This window comes from Octopus bimaculoides, chromosome 7 (assembly GCF_046866305.1).
Source record: "Octopus bimaculoides isolate indiv1 chromosome 7, ASM4686630v1, whole genome shotgun sequence".
Classification (NCBI taxonomy): Eukaryota; Metazoa; Mollusca; class Cephalopoda; order Octopoda; family Octopodidae; genus Octopus; species Octopus bimaculoides.
In genome coordinates, this window is record NC_142934.1 from 38818971 (window position 1) to 38833019 (window position 14049).

A 14049-nucleotide genomic window follows, 5' to 3' on the forward strand; every position below is an offset into this window, starting at 1 on the left:
CTAATACATTTATAAAAGGGAGCTATTGCTTTCAATAAATAGGGAATTCTGTTATAGTTAACACAAGGATACTTGTGTGGATTTTCAAAGTTCTTATTTATATCCCCAGGAAAAACATATTACCAATTTTGTTGAATTAGTTTAATACTACTAAAAAAAAAATTCAATTAACACTCTATGAAATATGCAAGCAAATATAAATTAGATATATAAAATAAATAATTAAATAAACAGAAAATGATTATGATTGTTACCTGTCTGTCAGGAAATAGCTATTATAGATACCTGGAATGTAACAAAGATTATGATTTTGAGGCTACAGTAATTAATGGAAATTAGAATGAACAAAAATTTCTAAAGACAGAATAATTGTGAATAATTCAAAATTATGGTGGAAGAGGAATCTCATAAACCAGAGACGGTGTACAGTAATATAGTGTTTGGTGCTTCAGAATGGAGCCAAGTGAAGTCAGTGAGAGACAGGATGAACAGTGGTGAAACAAGGTGCATGTTGGTGCATCAAGCAGATACAAAGATGATGTTGATAAAATCGGTCAAAATATATATCATGCTATAATTTAAAAAATACCTGAAGATTTAATCAAATTCCTTTCCTCTAAAATAAATTTTATTGCATATTAATATATAGAGGCATTCTATAAATAATATCTCAAGATTTAAAAACATACACCTGATATATAAACCACATAGTTTCAGGTTCAGCTCAACTGCATGGCAACTTGGGCAACTGTTGCCCTAGGTTGACCAAAGCCTTCAGTGGATTTGGTAGATGGAAACTGGAAGAAGTCCATCATGTGTATATATATATATATATTTCCCCACCCAAACACACACTTATGTCACCTCTGCTTCACAGAAACATGTGTATCCAGTATACAAGTACACAACAACCTTACACACACACACACACACACACACATCAGTTTCAGAGCTGTCCCACTTACCACTCATGCCTAAAACAACCTCTCTACTGTTTCCAGTCATTCACCATGCTGTGATGGTTGGACACATGAGCATTTCAATTTCTCCAGTTTTCTTTCTGCATTCTATTTTTTCTATATCAGTTTTGTTTTTCAGAAGATGGTATACCCACAATGTTAAAGACTTTTTTTTTGCTTCTTTCCCAATTAGCTGAACCTCAAACCAATACCAACTGTGTTTATTTTGTACTTCATCTTTGTGTTGTATTTTGCATAACTTCTGCACTATGTGTGTGTGTGTGTGTGTGTGTGTGTGTGTGTATATATATATATATATATATATATATATATATATATATATATATATATAAGTAGGAAGGTAGACAAAACACAAACCCCTTCAGGTAGATGGCCCTCCTCAATCCGTAGAAAAGGCATAGGAAGAAACTCTATAAGATGTACCTAGTACAAGCTATGGACACATACGAGGTACAGATATATCTAAGGCAGGTTAACTAGGAAGTTAGTTTTTGTATGTGGCAGATGTTCAGGAGCTATAAACACTGAAAATGTGCAGAAAACAACTTCTGTCACATTCCAGGGAGAAAAATTAGACGTAGTTGATAGCTTCTGCTATCTGGGTGACCAAGTTAGTAACGGCGGAGGGTGCGCTGAAAATGTAGCTGCTAAAATAAGAATAGCCTGGGCAAAGTTCAGAGAGCTCTTACCTCTGCTGGTGACAAGGGGCCTTTCATTCAGAGTAAAAGACATTGTATGACGCATGTGTACGAACAGCCATGCTTCATGGCAGTGAAACATGGGTCGTGACTGCTGAGGACATGCATAGGTTCGCAAGGAATGAAGCCAGTATGCTCCGATGGATGTGTAATGTCAGTGTGCATACTAGACAGAGTGTAAGTACCTTGAGAAAAAAGTTGAACCTAAGAAGCATCAGTTGTGGTGTGCAAGAGAGACGATTGCGCTGGTATGGACATGTGGCGAGAATGGATGAGGATAGCTGTGTGAAAAAGTGCCACACCCTAGCAGTTGAGGGAACCTGTGGAAGAGGTAGGCCCAGGAAGACCTGGGATGAGGTGGTGAGGCAAGACCTTTGAACATTGGGCCTCACCAAGGCGATGACTTCTGACCGAGACCTTTGGAAATATGCTGTGCGTGAGAAGACCCAGCAAGCCAAGTGAGACCTAAATCCAACACCTCTGCCAGGGGGTCTAGCCATCCCACTTATGCGTACCTTCCTTCATTGGACACTAAACTCTGCTTGTGAAGACCTGTTGAGGCAAGTGAAATCGAAATCGAACTAAATTCGACTGGCATTCATACCAATGCCGTCTCCTTCTTTGGACACAAAACTCGACTTGCGAAGACCTGTTGGGGCAAGCGAAAGCGAAATCGTGATGGCACCTGTGCCCAGGGTCGCCATCCTCGCACTTGTGCCGGTGGCACGTGTAAAGACATTCGAGCGAGATCATTGCAAGTGCCGCTGTGCCGTTGGCATGTGTAAAGATATTCGAGTGAGATCGTTACCAGTGCCGCTGGACTGGCTCCTGTGCAGGTGGCACGTAAAATACACCATTTTGAGCATGGCCGTTGCCAGTACTGCCTAACTGGCTTTCGTGCCGGTGGCGCATAAAAGCACCCACTACACTCTTTGAGTGGTTGGCGTTAGGAAGGGCATCCAGCTGTAGAAACTCTGCCAAATCAGATTGGAGCCTGGTGTAGCCATCTGGTTCACCAGTCCTCAGTCAAATCGTCCAACCCACACTAGCATGGAAGGTGGACGTTAAACGATGATGATGATGATGATATATATAAATATAAATATTAATATTTGTAAGTCTATCTAAAGGATACTACGACAGCGGTACTGGATATTAATAGTTATCGCCACAGTGCCAAGCAGTGTTTAAGCATAAGCAAACTTTAGGTTAGTTAAAATATGTCTGTCACATATTTCAACTTCTAAAAGCAAATTCACTGCAGTTACCGTCGAGAAAAAGATTCTGTCTTATGGTGAAAAGTGTAAAAACACCATATTTGCTCAGTGTTGTCCTGTGTTGGATTCCAAGATGCAGCTTTTCTAGCTCTTTGGCTGTTATGAATTCTCCATGGTAACTGCAATGAATTTGCATTTAGAAGTTGGAATATGTCAAACACATTTCAACTAACCTAAAGTTTGTTTATGCCTAAACACTGCTTGGTGATGATACTGCTGAATTTCTCCCAACCTGGCGGTCCAATAAAGCAACTTTTTCAGTGTTGTTGACTGTATTTTAGTTAAAGCTACAACTCTAAATCAGCTTAGGTATTTCCCATTGATTACGGCTAAAGAGCTAAAAACCATGTGTCTGAGAATCCAATAGACGGCAACACTGGACAGATATGGTCATATCTTCCCAGTGTTGTACATTTTACTATAAGAGAGGATCTTTTCACCATGGTAACTGCAGTGAATTTGCTTTTAGAAGTTGAAATATGTCACAAACATATTTTAACCTAAAGAAACCCCAATGAACTACACGAGACTGTTTTCCAAATTGGAGGTGAACACCTTTCTTCATGTGATCGGCTTGAAAAATTTTTAAGACACTGGGATACTTTCCTACTTTTCTTATCATGAAACCAATGGTAGCCTCAATTCACATATAAAGAAATTATATCCACCAATGCAGTGTTGGGCACTCATTTTCATTGTTCAACATTCACATATATATAATCATGATAGTCAGAGTCTGTGAAAGATTAGATTAGTGCTACATTGTGGGTTAGCAACCATTATCTCAGCCTATGCCATTCAGCCGGGGCTACCTGATGGACAGAAAGACTGATTTTATGATACCCTCTTGCTGACTACTTCGTTGATGAATGACAGGGACCTTCTCTTTGTGGCTGGTGATTTCAATAGACATGTTGGACAACATGCAGGAAGCTTCCAAGGCATACATGGAGGCTATGGTTTTGGTTCCCGCAATGAGGAGGGAACTAGGCTGCTGGAGTTCTGCGATGCAAATAACCTTCTGGTTTACAATACCAACTTCAGGAAACCTACCAGCCACCTAGTCACCTACCGATCTGGTAGTCACACTATTCAAATTGACTACATCCTTACCAGGAAAAGGGAAAGATGTCTACTTATAAATGCCAAAACCTTCCCAGGCAAAGAATGTACCTCACAACATAGACTAGTAGTTAGCGACTTCAGGATCAGGGCTAAATAGATGCCCAGAAGACAAGCAGCATGGAGAAGGGTTTGGAAGCTTAAAGATCCTGCAAATGGGCAGAGATTCAGAGATGTATTACTCAAAGCTTTTGATGAAATAGAGGGGGATATAGCATCACATGATATGGAAGACAACTGGAGGTTTCTACGGGACAACCTTCTGAGGGCTGTGGACCAGATCTGTGGATGGTGCAAAGTCCCCCTCTCAATCCAAGATAATGTGGTGGTGGAACAATGTTGTTGACAGGGCCATTAGGGAAAAGAAACAGTCTTGGATGGACTGGAAGAACGGTGGTAGAATGGAATGGTAGCAGACTGCCAGAAGGGAAGCGAGGAGATAGGTTTATTTAGCCAGAGGGAAGCAGATAAGAAAAAATTTCCCAATATTCTGCACTGTGAGGACCAAAGACTTTTGGTATTTCGTGTTGCAAGACAGTGTGTGAGAGAGAATCGTGATGTTGTAGGAGAGAAATGTGTCCGCATGGATGATAGTTCACTTGCATTAAATGAGGCTGCAAAGAGAGGGGTTTGGAGACGCCACTATGAAAGGCTGCTAAAATAAAGAGAATGAATGGGAGAAAGAGAGCCTGCTGAATGCCGACCCAACAAAGGGACCAGCTATCCGAATTAACAGTGCCTTGGTAGATAAAGCAATTAAGGGTATGAAGACAGGAAAAGCCCCCAGCCAATCAGGAATCACTGCCGTGATGCTCAAAATATCTGGCAGTGTCGGCTATAGTCTAGTCACCTGTATTACGAACCAGGTGATACACAAAGGAGTCATACCCAATGACTGGTATAGCAGCACCATAGTCAACTGCTACAAAGGTAAAGGTGACGCTTTAGATACAAATAATTACAGAGGTATCAAGTTGTTGGATCAGGTAATGAAAATCACGGAGAGGATTATAGTCCAACTAATTAGGGGAGAGTCAGTTTAGATGAGATGCAGTTTGGGTTTGTGCCATAGAAAAGCACCACTGATGCTATATTTCTGATAAGACAGCTACAGGAGAAATACCTAACCAAAGATATACTCCTGTACCTGACTTTCGTTGACATGGAGAAGGCCTTTGATAGGGTCCCCCAATCCCTTATCTGGTGGTCAATGAGGAAACTAGGGATAGATGAATGGTTAGTGAGAGCCGTGCAAGCCATGTACAGTGACGCTGTCAGTAAGGTGGGGGTTGGCAAAGAGTACAGTGAAGAATTCCGGGTAGAGGTAGGGGTCCACCAAGGTTCAGTCCTCAGCCCCCTCCTATTTATCATAGTCCTCCAGGCAATAACAGAGGAATTCAAGACAGGATGCCTCTGGGAGCTCCTCTATGCTGATGACCTTGCTTGAATTGCTGAGTCACTATCAGAGCTAGAGAAGTTCTAGGTGTGGAAGCAAGGATAAGAATCGAAGGGCCTTAGAGTCAACCTAGCTAAAATCAAAGTCTTAGTAAGTAGGAAGGTAGACAAACCACAAATCCCTTCAGGTAGATGGCCCTGCTCGATCTGTAAAAAAGATTGAGGTTTCTATCTACAGATCAGGGTTTCTACCTCAATCTGTAGGTAGAAACTCTATAAGATACTTATAGCTTACCCAGTGTAAGCTATGGACACATAAGAGCAGCAATATCAAAGGAAGGCTAACTGGGAAGATAGTTTTTGTATGTGGCAGACACTTAGGAGCAATAAACACTGAAAACGTGCAGAGAATAACTTCAGCTACATTCCAGGGTGAAAAACTAGATGTAGTTGATAGCTTCCATTACCTAGGTGACCAAGTCAGTAGTAGGGATGGCTGCTCTGAAAGTGTAACTGTTAGAATAAGAATAGCCTGGGCAAAGTTCAGGGAGCTCCTACCTCTGCTGGTGACAAAGGGCCTCTCACTTAGAGTAAAAGGTAGACTGTATGACGCATGTGTACGAACAGCCATGCTACATGGCAGTAAAACATAGGCCGTGACTGCTGAGGACATGTGTAAGCTAACAAGGAATGAAGCCAGTATGCTCCGCTGGATGTGTAATGTCAGTGTGCATACGCAATAGAGTGTAAGTGCCTTGAGAGAAAAGTTGGAACTAAGAAGCATCAGTTGTGGTGTGCAAGAGAGACGACTGTGCTGGTATGGTCATGTGGTGAGAATGGATGAGGATAGCTGTGTGAAAAAGTGTCACACCCTAGCAGTTGAGGGAACCTGTAGAAGAGGTAGACTCAAGAAGACCTGGGATGAGGTGGTGAAGCAAGACCTTCGAACATTAGGCCTCACTAAGGCAATGACTAGTGACCAAGACCTTTGGAAATAGGCTGTGCTTGAGAAGACCCACTTATGCGTACCTTTCTTTCATTGGACACTAAACTCTGCTTGCGAAGACCTGTTGAGGTAAGTGAAATCGAAATCAAATTAACTAATGTGGCTGATCATAGTACCACATGAGTGGCATCCATACAAGTGGAGTGCTAAGAGCACCATCTGAGCATGATCGTTGCCAGGGCTGCTGACTGGCTTCCGTACCAGTGGCACATAAAAAGCACCATTCGAGCATGATCGTTACCAGCGTTGCCTTACTGACATTTGTGCAGGTGGCACGTAAAAAACAACATTCAAGTGAAGTCGTTGCCAGGGCTGCTGGACTGGCTCCTGTGCAAGTGGCTGTAAAAAACACCATTTGAGCGTGGCCATTGCCAGTACTGCCTGACTGGCCCTCGTGCCAGTGGCACGTAAAAGCACCCACTACACTCTGGGAGTGGTTGGCGTTAGGAAGGGCATCCAGCTGTAGAAACTCTGCCAGATCAGATTGGAGCCTGGTGGAGCCATCTGGCTCGCCAGTCCTTTCCATGCCAACATGGAAAGCAGACGTTAAACGATGATGATGATGACATGAAAGCAGAAGTTAAATGATTATGATGAGTCCCATCCATTCCAGCATGGAAGGCAGACATTAAACGATGATGATGATGATGATGATAATATATATATATATATATATATATATATATATATATGCATACAGCTATGTGTGTATGCATGAATTTTTGTATTGTTCTGAATATTGCCAGAAGCAATGTTGGTGATTCCTCAGCCACGCTGACCAGCAGTACATAGCATTTTTTTTATGCTGAAGGTATTTAGACTCTAGATTGGATCAGTAATAGCAACAACATTGGAACTATTAGGTTGTCTGGAAAGTTCTGAGCGTTTTTAAGCTAAACCATTTAATGCTTCATTGAACATACCTGAAATGTAGCAAAGTTAAAACTTGGGCATTGCTTGAAGTGGTAGTGGATTTCTTCTTTGTTCCTGACAAAAAATAGATTTATCTTTTTGGTGGTTACCCTTTATTGACATTTGGAATGGATAACCAAAAAATTCATATTAACGTAATGCTTTTCTTTTTTAAAAAAGGAGAACATGCTGCAAAGACTTTCAAAGACATTTGTGAAGCTTATGGTGATGATACTGTAAGTGAATCAACTGTTTGAAGGTGGTTTGCAAAATTTAAAGCTGGAGAGTTTAGCTTGGAAGATGACAATTGCAGTGGAAGACCTTCAAAATTGGATGAAGATGTTTTGAAGGCAAAAAATTGCAAACTGAAATATCACAACTAGAGAACTTGCAGAGGAGTTGGAAGTTTCTAAAAGTACAGCTCATGAACATCTAGTGAAGCTAAGATACATTTCTCTCTATAATGTATGGGTCCCTCACAAACTCTGAGAAAAGAATTGCTTGGACCAGTATTCCATTTGTGACATACTTTTGAAATGGAATGAAAGCATGCCATTTTTGAAACAACTTGTAACTAGAGATGGAAAATGGATTGTGTATGAAAATGTAGTGCGAAAAAGAGTTTGTGTAAGGATTCTCCAAAATAGCAACTAAAGACAAATATCCATGCCAAAAGAGCTATGCTTTGTGTTTGGTGGGATCATAAAGAAATTATTTATTAATTCTGATGTATACTGTAGTCAGCTGGCTAATTTGAAAAAAAAAAAAAAAAAAAAAAAAAAAATCGAAGGTTTGTGGCTCAAGATTGCCAACAGGAAAGGGGTAGTGTTCCAACAAGACAATGTTTGACTACATGGATCTTTGGCTACCCGAACAAAGTTACATGAACTTGGCTGAGATCTCTTATACCATCCACCATATTCTCCTGATATGCCATCTGACTACCACTTGCTTTTGTCTCTACAAAACTATTTGCAAAGAAAAACATTTAATGATTTAAATAGAATCAAAATGCATCTAGATAACTTTTTTTTCTTCAAAACCAGTTAAACTTTATACTGATGGAATATTTAAATTGCCTGATAAATGGGCAAAAGACATTAATGATAATGGAAATTATTTCACTGAATAAAATTTATTGAAAGGTCAATTATTTATATCTCTTTTTATATATTAAAAAAAGCTCAGAACTTCCTGGACAACTTAATATAGAGGAACATAAAAAGTGAAAACTGCAACTTTTCATGACCAAAGAGTAAATCTTCCTGGATTGGTGTTAACCACAGGTATAGTATGTAAGCTATGTCTGTGTATATATATATTCTTTTATTTCTTTTTATTTGTTTCAGTCATTTGACTGTGGCCTAGTCGAAGAAATCAACCCCAGGACTTATTCTTTGTAAGCCTAGTACTTATTTCATCAGTCTCTTTTTCCTAACCGCTAAGTTATGGAGACGTAAACACACCAATATCGGCTGTCAAGTGACAGTGGGGGGACAAACACAAACATATATATATATATATATATATATATATATATATATATACGATGGGCTTCTTTCAGTTTCTCTCTACTACATCCACTCACAAGGCTTCGGTTGGCTTGAGCCTATAGTAGAAGACACTTGCTTAAGGTGCCATGCAGTGTGGCTGAACCTGGAACCATGTGGTTGGGAAGCAAGCTTCTTACCACACAGCCACACCTGTGCCTATATATATATACGGATATTTGTTCTCAACACAATGTTTCGGCTGATATACCCTCCAGCCTTCATCAGGTGTGGGGATTGGTGCTTATTCAACCAAGCCTTAAAGGGGCTGTCTATTGCCTTGATGTATTTCAGTATATGCCATCTACTGGGTGTTCACTGTAAACTTTTCATGTGCATCCTACACCTGCCTGTGGTTTAACTAACATTTTTAATGCTAGGTGCACAACTGACCAAGACCCTTAAGTTATGTCTATTGAATATTTTCCTATATATGTATCGCCCTACATAAAATGATTATCCCCTCACCTGAGAAAAATTCTACATATGCAGGTTTTCACACTAAGTGAGAATGGTAGAGGCAAACCAAATGACTGTGGCAGAATTTTCTCTTAGGGTGTTGGGGATGGGCTTGCAAATAATAGTCTTTCAACCCATTAGCTATCAAAGCCTCATTATAGGAGCAGGTTACTGCATTGAAGACATCCTTATTGGAAGATGGGATTGAGATCCTCTTTGGTGACATCTTTTATAAATTTTTTAAACACTTTAGCAGTATGGTAGGAAGCTGTGTTAATGTACAATAGCTTCTCTTTTAGTTTGTGGTAAGGCTTGTATGGACCTGTGCCTAAAGCAAGTGTTATGTCTATTAAATTAACTATGGTTAGTTTAGTCTCTATGGTAACCTTGAACTCTGGAGAGCTAAAGATGTGGATGAGGTTTTTTTTCCGAGAGCCTGCCTAGGGTGTGCCCATTTACATATCTGGAGATGATAAAGCATCTTGATAATATTTAGACACCTCAGCTCCCAGTTTATGTAACTCACTCTTCATAGTAAAATACAAGGACCTAGAAACATAGTTCAAACCATACTTAGAGAGCTCCATAGTTTGCCATTGTCATTTTTAGCCTCAGATGGCAACAACTGATAAATGGGTCTATCTATTTCTTTACCTAGAAGCAAATCTGTTTTAATGTCCAGAGAATTGCAGGACCATCCACTTGAGGCAATTATAGCTAAGAAAACTCTAAAGCCCTGACAAACATAGCATCTTCACCTTGAAATCCTTTAACTTCAAGTTTAGCTTTGATAACCTACAAGTTTTTTCTGTACGAACCTATTGTGTAGTAATTCTGTTTTGTTCATTGTCAGGTACAGCAGAGTAAGCCTTGTCATCAATCCAATTTGAGAGCTACATTTACTTAGCCAACTCAACAGAAATGTTCAATGTAGGCAATAGAAAGTTCTCAGATGATTCCTCTGGGCCTACCAATTCTAATGTAGGTTCCCAAGATTCTACTGTATTCTCAAAGTCTAAACAAAAAGATCTACCTTGGTCCCGGACAACAATCATGTAGTACCTGTTTACACCAGTTGCTTTTCAAACTCTACTAAGAATTTTAAGATTTCTCAATTCACTGCTATCAACTGACAATTAGCAATATATCACTCGGCCCACTTTTGATTTTTTCTTGGTGTTGTGGCTACAGTTGTCTCTAGTCAGCAATTGACCTGTCTTCTTTCTTATGAAATATAGAACCAACAGTAAAAATGATCAAATAAAGAGATATGTGTTTTCACACACACAGAGATACCCTGATATATATGTATATATATTAATGTACACACACATACACTTCACATATCTGGTAAGGCATAAAAGGCAGAGTGATAAAGTAATATGTGAAGTATATTGGAATGAAATGGGATGGATGACAATAAATTACCGTTAATGAGAAATGGAATAAATAGCAGTGTTAGAGCAATATGATTGGATATTAATGTCGGGGCATGCCCTTACCATTGAAGATAGTAGCACAGTGACAAGCTGAAGTGTATAGTATTCATTTCAATTTTGGCACAAGGCTAGCAATTTCTGAGAAGGGGGTAAGTTGATTACATTGACCTCAGGGCTCAACTGGTATTCATTTGCATCAACCTGAAAGGATGAAAGGCAAAGTCAACCCCAGTGGCATTTGAACTGAGAACATAAAGACAAACAAAATACTGCTAAGCATTTTGCCTGGCTTGCTAATGGTTCTTCCAGCTCACCACCTTATTGAAGTGTATAATATTGGTTTAAAATTTTGGTACAAGGCCAGCAATTTTGAAGGAGAGGGTAAGTCAATGACAACAACTCCATGTCCAATATTTTATTTGATAAAAGGAGATGAAAGGCAAAGTCAATCTCAATGGAATTTGAACTGAGAACATAAAGATGGACAAGATGCAGCTAAGCATTTAACCTGATGAGGTAACAATTTTGCTAGCTTACCACCTTACAGAAGTGTATAGTATTAACGGATGTAAGTAATAAATCATATATTGTATGAGTTACCAAATGTAAGAATTGTGGCTATTCTGTTGTGTATTTTGTCAAAAATATACATGCCATGTATAATATGATGTAGAACAGTGGAAGAAAGAAGAATAAGTAAATAAATAAAAGTAAAAGGACAGAATAGAAGGGGGAGCAGTAGGGTCACATAGGGATAATAAGAAAAAGCTTGGCAGAATGACAAACTAAGTGTTGGCTGACAGAGAGATATGGATTGGGAATTGGGTTTGCTGAGCAGGATATATATATCAAACAATTCATAACTTAAATTGCACAACAAAAAAGTATTTACAACTCCAAGTGTATTCTTATTTATGTTATTATCTTTGTGTGTATATATATATATATATATATATATATATATAAGTCAGTAAATGGTGGGGTTGTGTTAACCGCACGTGGAGAAATAATAGGAAAATAAAAAATAATAAGGCAGAATGCTAAACTGAAAGCATATTTTAATATAGATGTGTATAAGGAGGATTAAAAAGGATTTCTAACAGGATTTCATTGCATGGCAAATTTTCAAGAAGAGGCAGAATGAAAATGTTTTTTTACAAAAAATAGAAAATAATATATAAAAAAATAAATATACCAATACATTATATTGTCTTTGAGCTTTTAAAGTTGAATGGTAATCCATGTAGATAATTGTTGGAAAGATTAGGATGCATGGAATTAAGAGATGTGTTTAAAAAAAAAAGCTGAAAGTTTATGTGTTAAGCAGGAAGTGTGGTGTCAAAACAGAAAGTGTGTGTGTAAGGGAAGACAGTTCTGTGGGTTTTATACTCTTTAGTTGGATTTCTGGACTTTTTGTCAACAGGAAGTTTATGTCTGTTCTTAGAGAAACAAGAAGTAAATTTATATGTATTTCATTGGGTAGGCAAGAAAAGGGAATATGGTCACCGAGGGGTTTGTATGTTAAGAAGTGTTTGGAATTTCTCTATAAAAAGATTCTCCTTGTTGATTCTTTCTTGTATAGAGGGAATTTTGTCTGCTTGAAGCTTTCTGCTTAAGGAGAAATACCGTATAGGTTGAAGTTTCAACCCTAGATGAACCTAGAAACATTTACATAGGTAGTACCATTGACTTCAAAAGTAGATATAGGGTGCATAAAAACTCGTTCACTAACCACGAAACAAAGAAACTCAACTACACTAACAACCTACATCAATGGATTAAAAATGAACAACAAAGAATTTAGTATGAATTGTTCTATAATAAGGGAAGCCACACCATATAATACACACATGAAGAATTATGATTTATGCATGAAGGAGATGATCCACATATTCTGAGCCAACAAAAATAGTTTACTTAATAAAATATCTGATGTTATAATTACCTGTAGACACAAATATCTTTCAACGTTTAAGTTTTTCAAAAATAATTAAAATATAGGATTAGCCTTCCTACATATTATGGACTCTTCCAAAACTTTACAATGTTTCCAGAGTCATAATATACTTATTATACATGGTGTTTATTAATATCATATGCCTGAAGATAATGGTCAGACCAAACATTTGATTTTTATGTAACACACTTTTCCTTTAAAATTTTAACCTTGTGATTCTATAAACTCTGATGAGAGAAATATAAAGTATTACTATGGTTGGAGTTAGCTCACCCATAGCGACCTATATCTTTTCGAAACAGCCATAAGACTTTATAGATAGCTTTATACATGTTTCAGACTCCTTATGAATTATTTTACATCCGCTTTATCACCCTCTTCATTTGGACTTCACAAGTACATTTATGGACTTACACTTTTTATATATTTATATTTATGAACTTTTATGTGTTTGTAGTTTTTTTTATAGGTGTATGAATTTTTATATATCTATAAATTTTCGTGTATATGTATGTATTTATAAATACTAAGAAATTTTTATATATCATGTAGATGACTACATCTATGTATGCACCTTGTATACTTTGGAGAATTTCATTCATATGGATTGAATGAATATCTACATCGGCCTTAGAATTTGTTTTCTCCTCTCTTTAATTTTATATATATATATATATATATATATATATATATATATATATATATATATATATATATATATATACATATATATATATAATTTAGAGAAAAAAACACTGTTAAATAATTCAATAATGAAGAATGTAATTCATACCCTCTAGAAAATAAATATATCATAAAAACCTTATTATAAAGACCAATAAAGTACAAAAAGAATAACTAGTATATGTATATATACATATATATATGCATGTATACATATATATATGTATACATATATTTGTATGTATATATATATATGTATGTATATATATATATATGTATACATCATCATCATCATCATCATCATCCTCATCGTTTAACGTCCGCTTTCCATGCTAGCATGGGTTGGACGATTTGACTGAGGACTGGTGAAACCGGATGGCAACACCAGGCTCCAATCTAATTTGGCAGAGTTTCTACAGCTGGATGCCCTTCCTAACGCCAACCACTCAGAGAGTGTAGTGGGTGCTTTTACGTGTCACCCGCACGAAAACGGCCACGCTCGAAATGGTGTCTTTTATGTGCCACCCACACAAGCCAGTCCAGGGGCACTGGCAACAATCTCACTCGAAA

General features: G+C 37.9%; 1 protein-coding gene across 3 annotated transcripts in view; it reads right to left on the bottom strand.

Moving 5' to 3' along the window:
* The window catches only part of LOC106876459 (caspase-7), a 360978-nt gene that overhangs the window by 175707 nt on the left and 171222 nt on the right, over positions 1 to 14049 (bottom strand). The window contains exon 3 of one of the 3 annotated variants that reach the window (XM_089355229.1): positions 255 to 285. The exons of the other annotated variants lie outside the window; for them this stretch is intronic. Coding sequence (XP_089211355.1) covers positions 255 to 285 — 31 coding nt within the window. The remainder of the gene's footprint in view (positions 1 to 254; positions 286 to 14049) is intronic. 3 annotated transcript variants of the gene reach the window in all.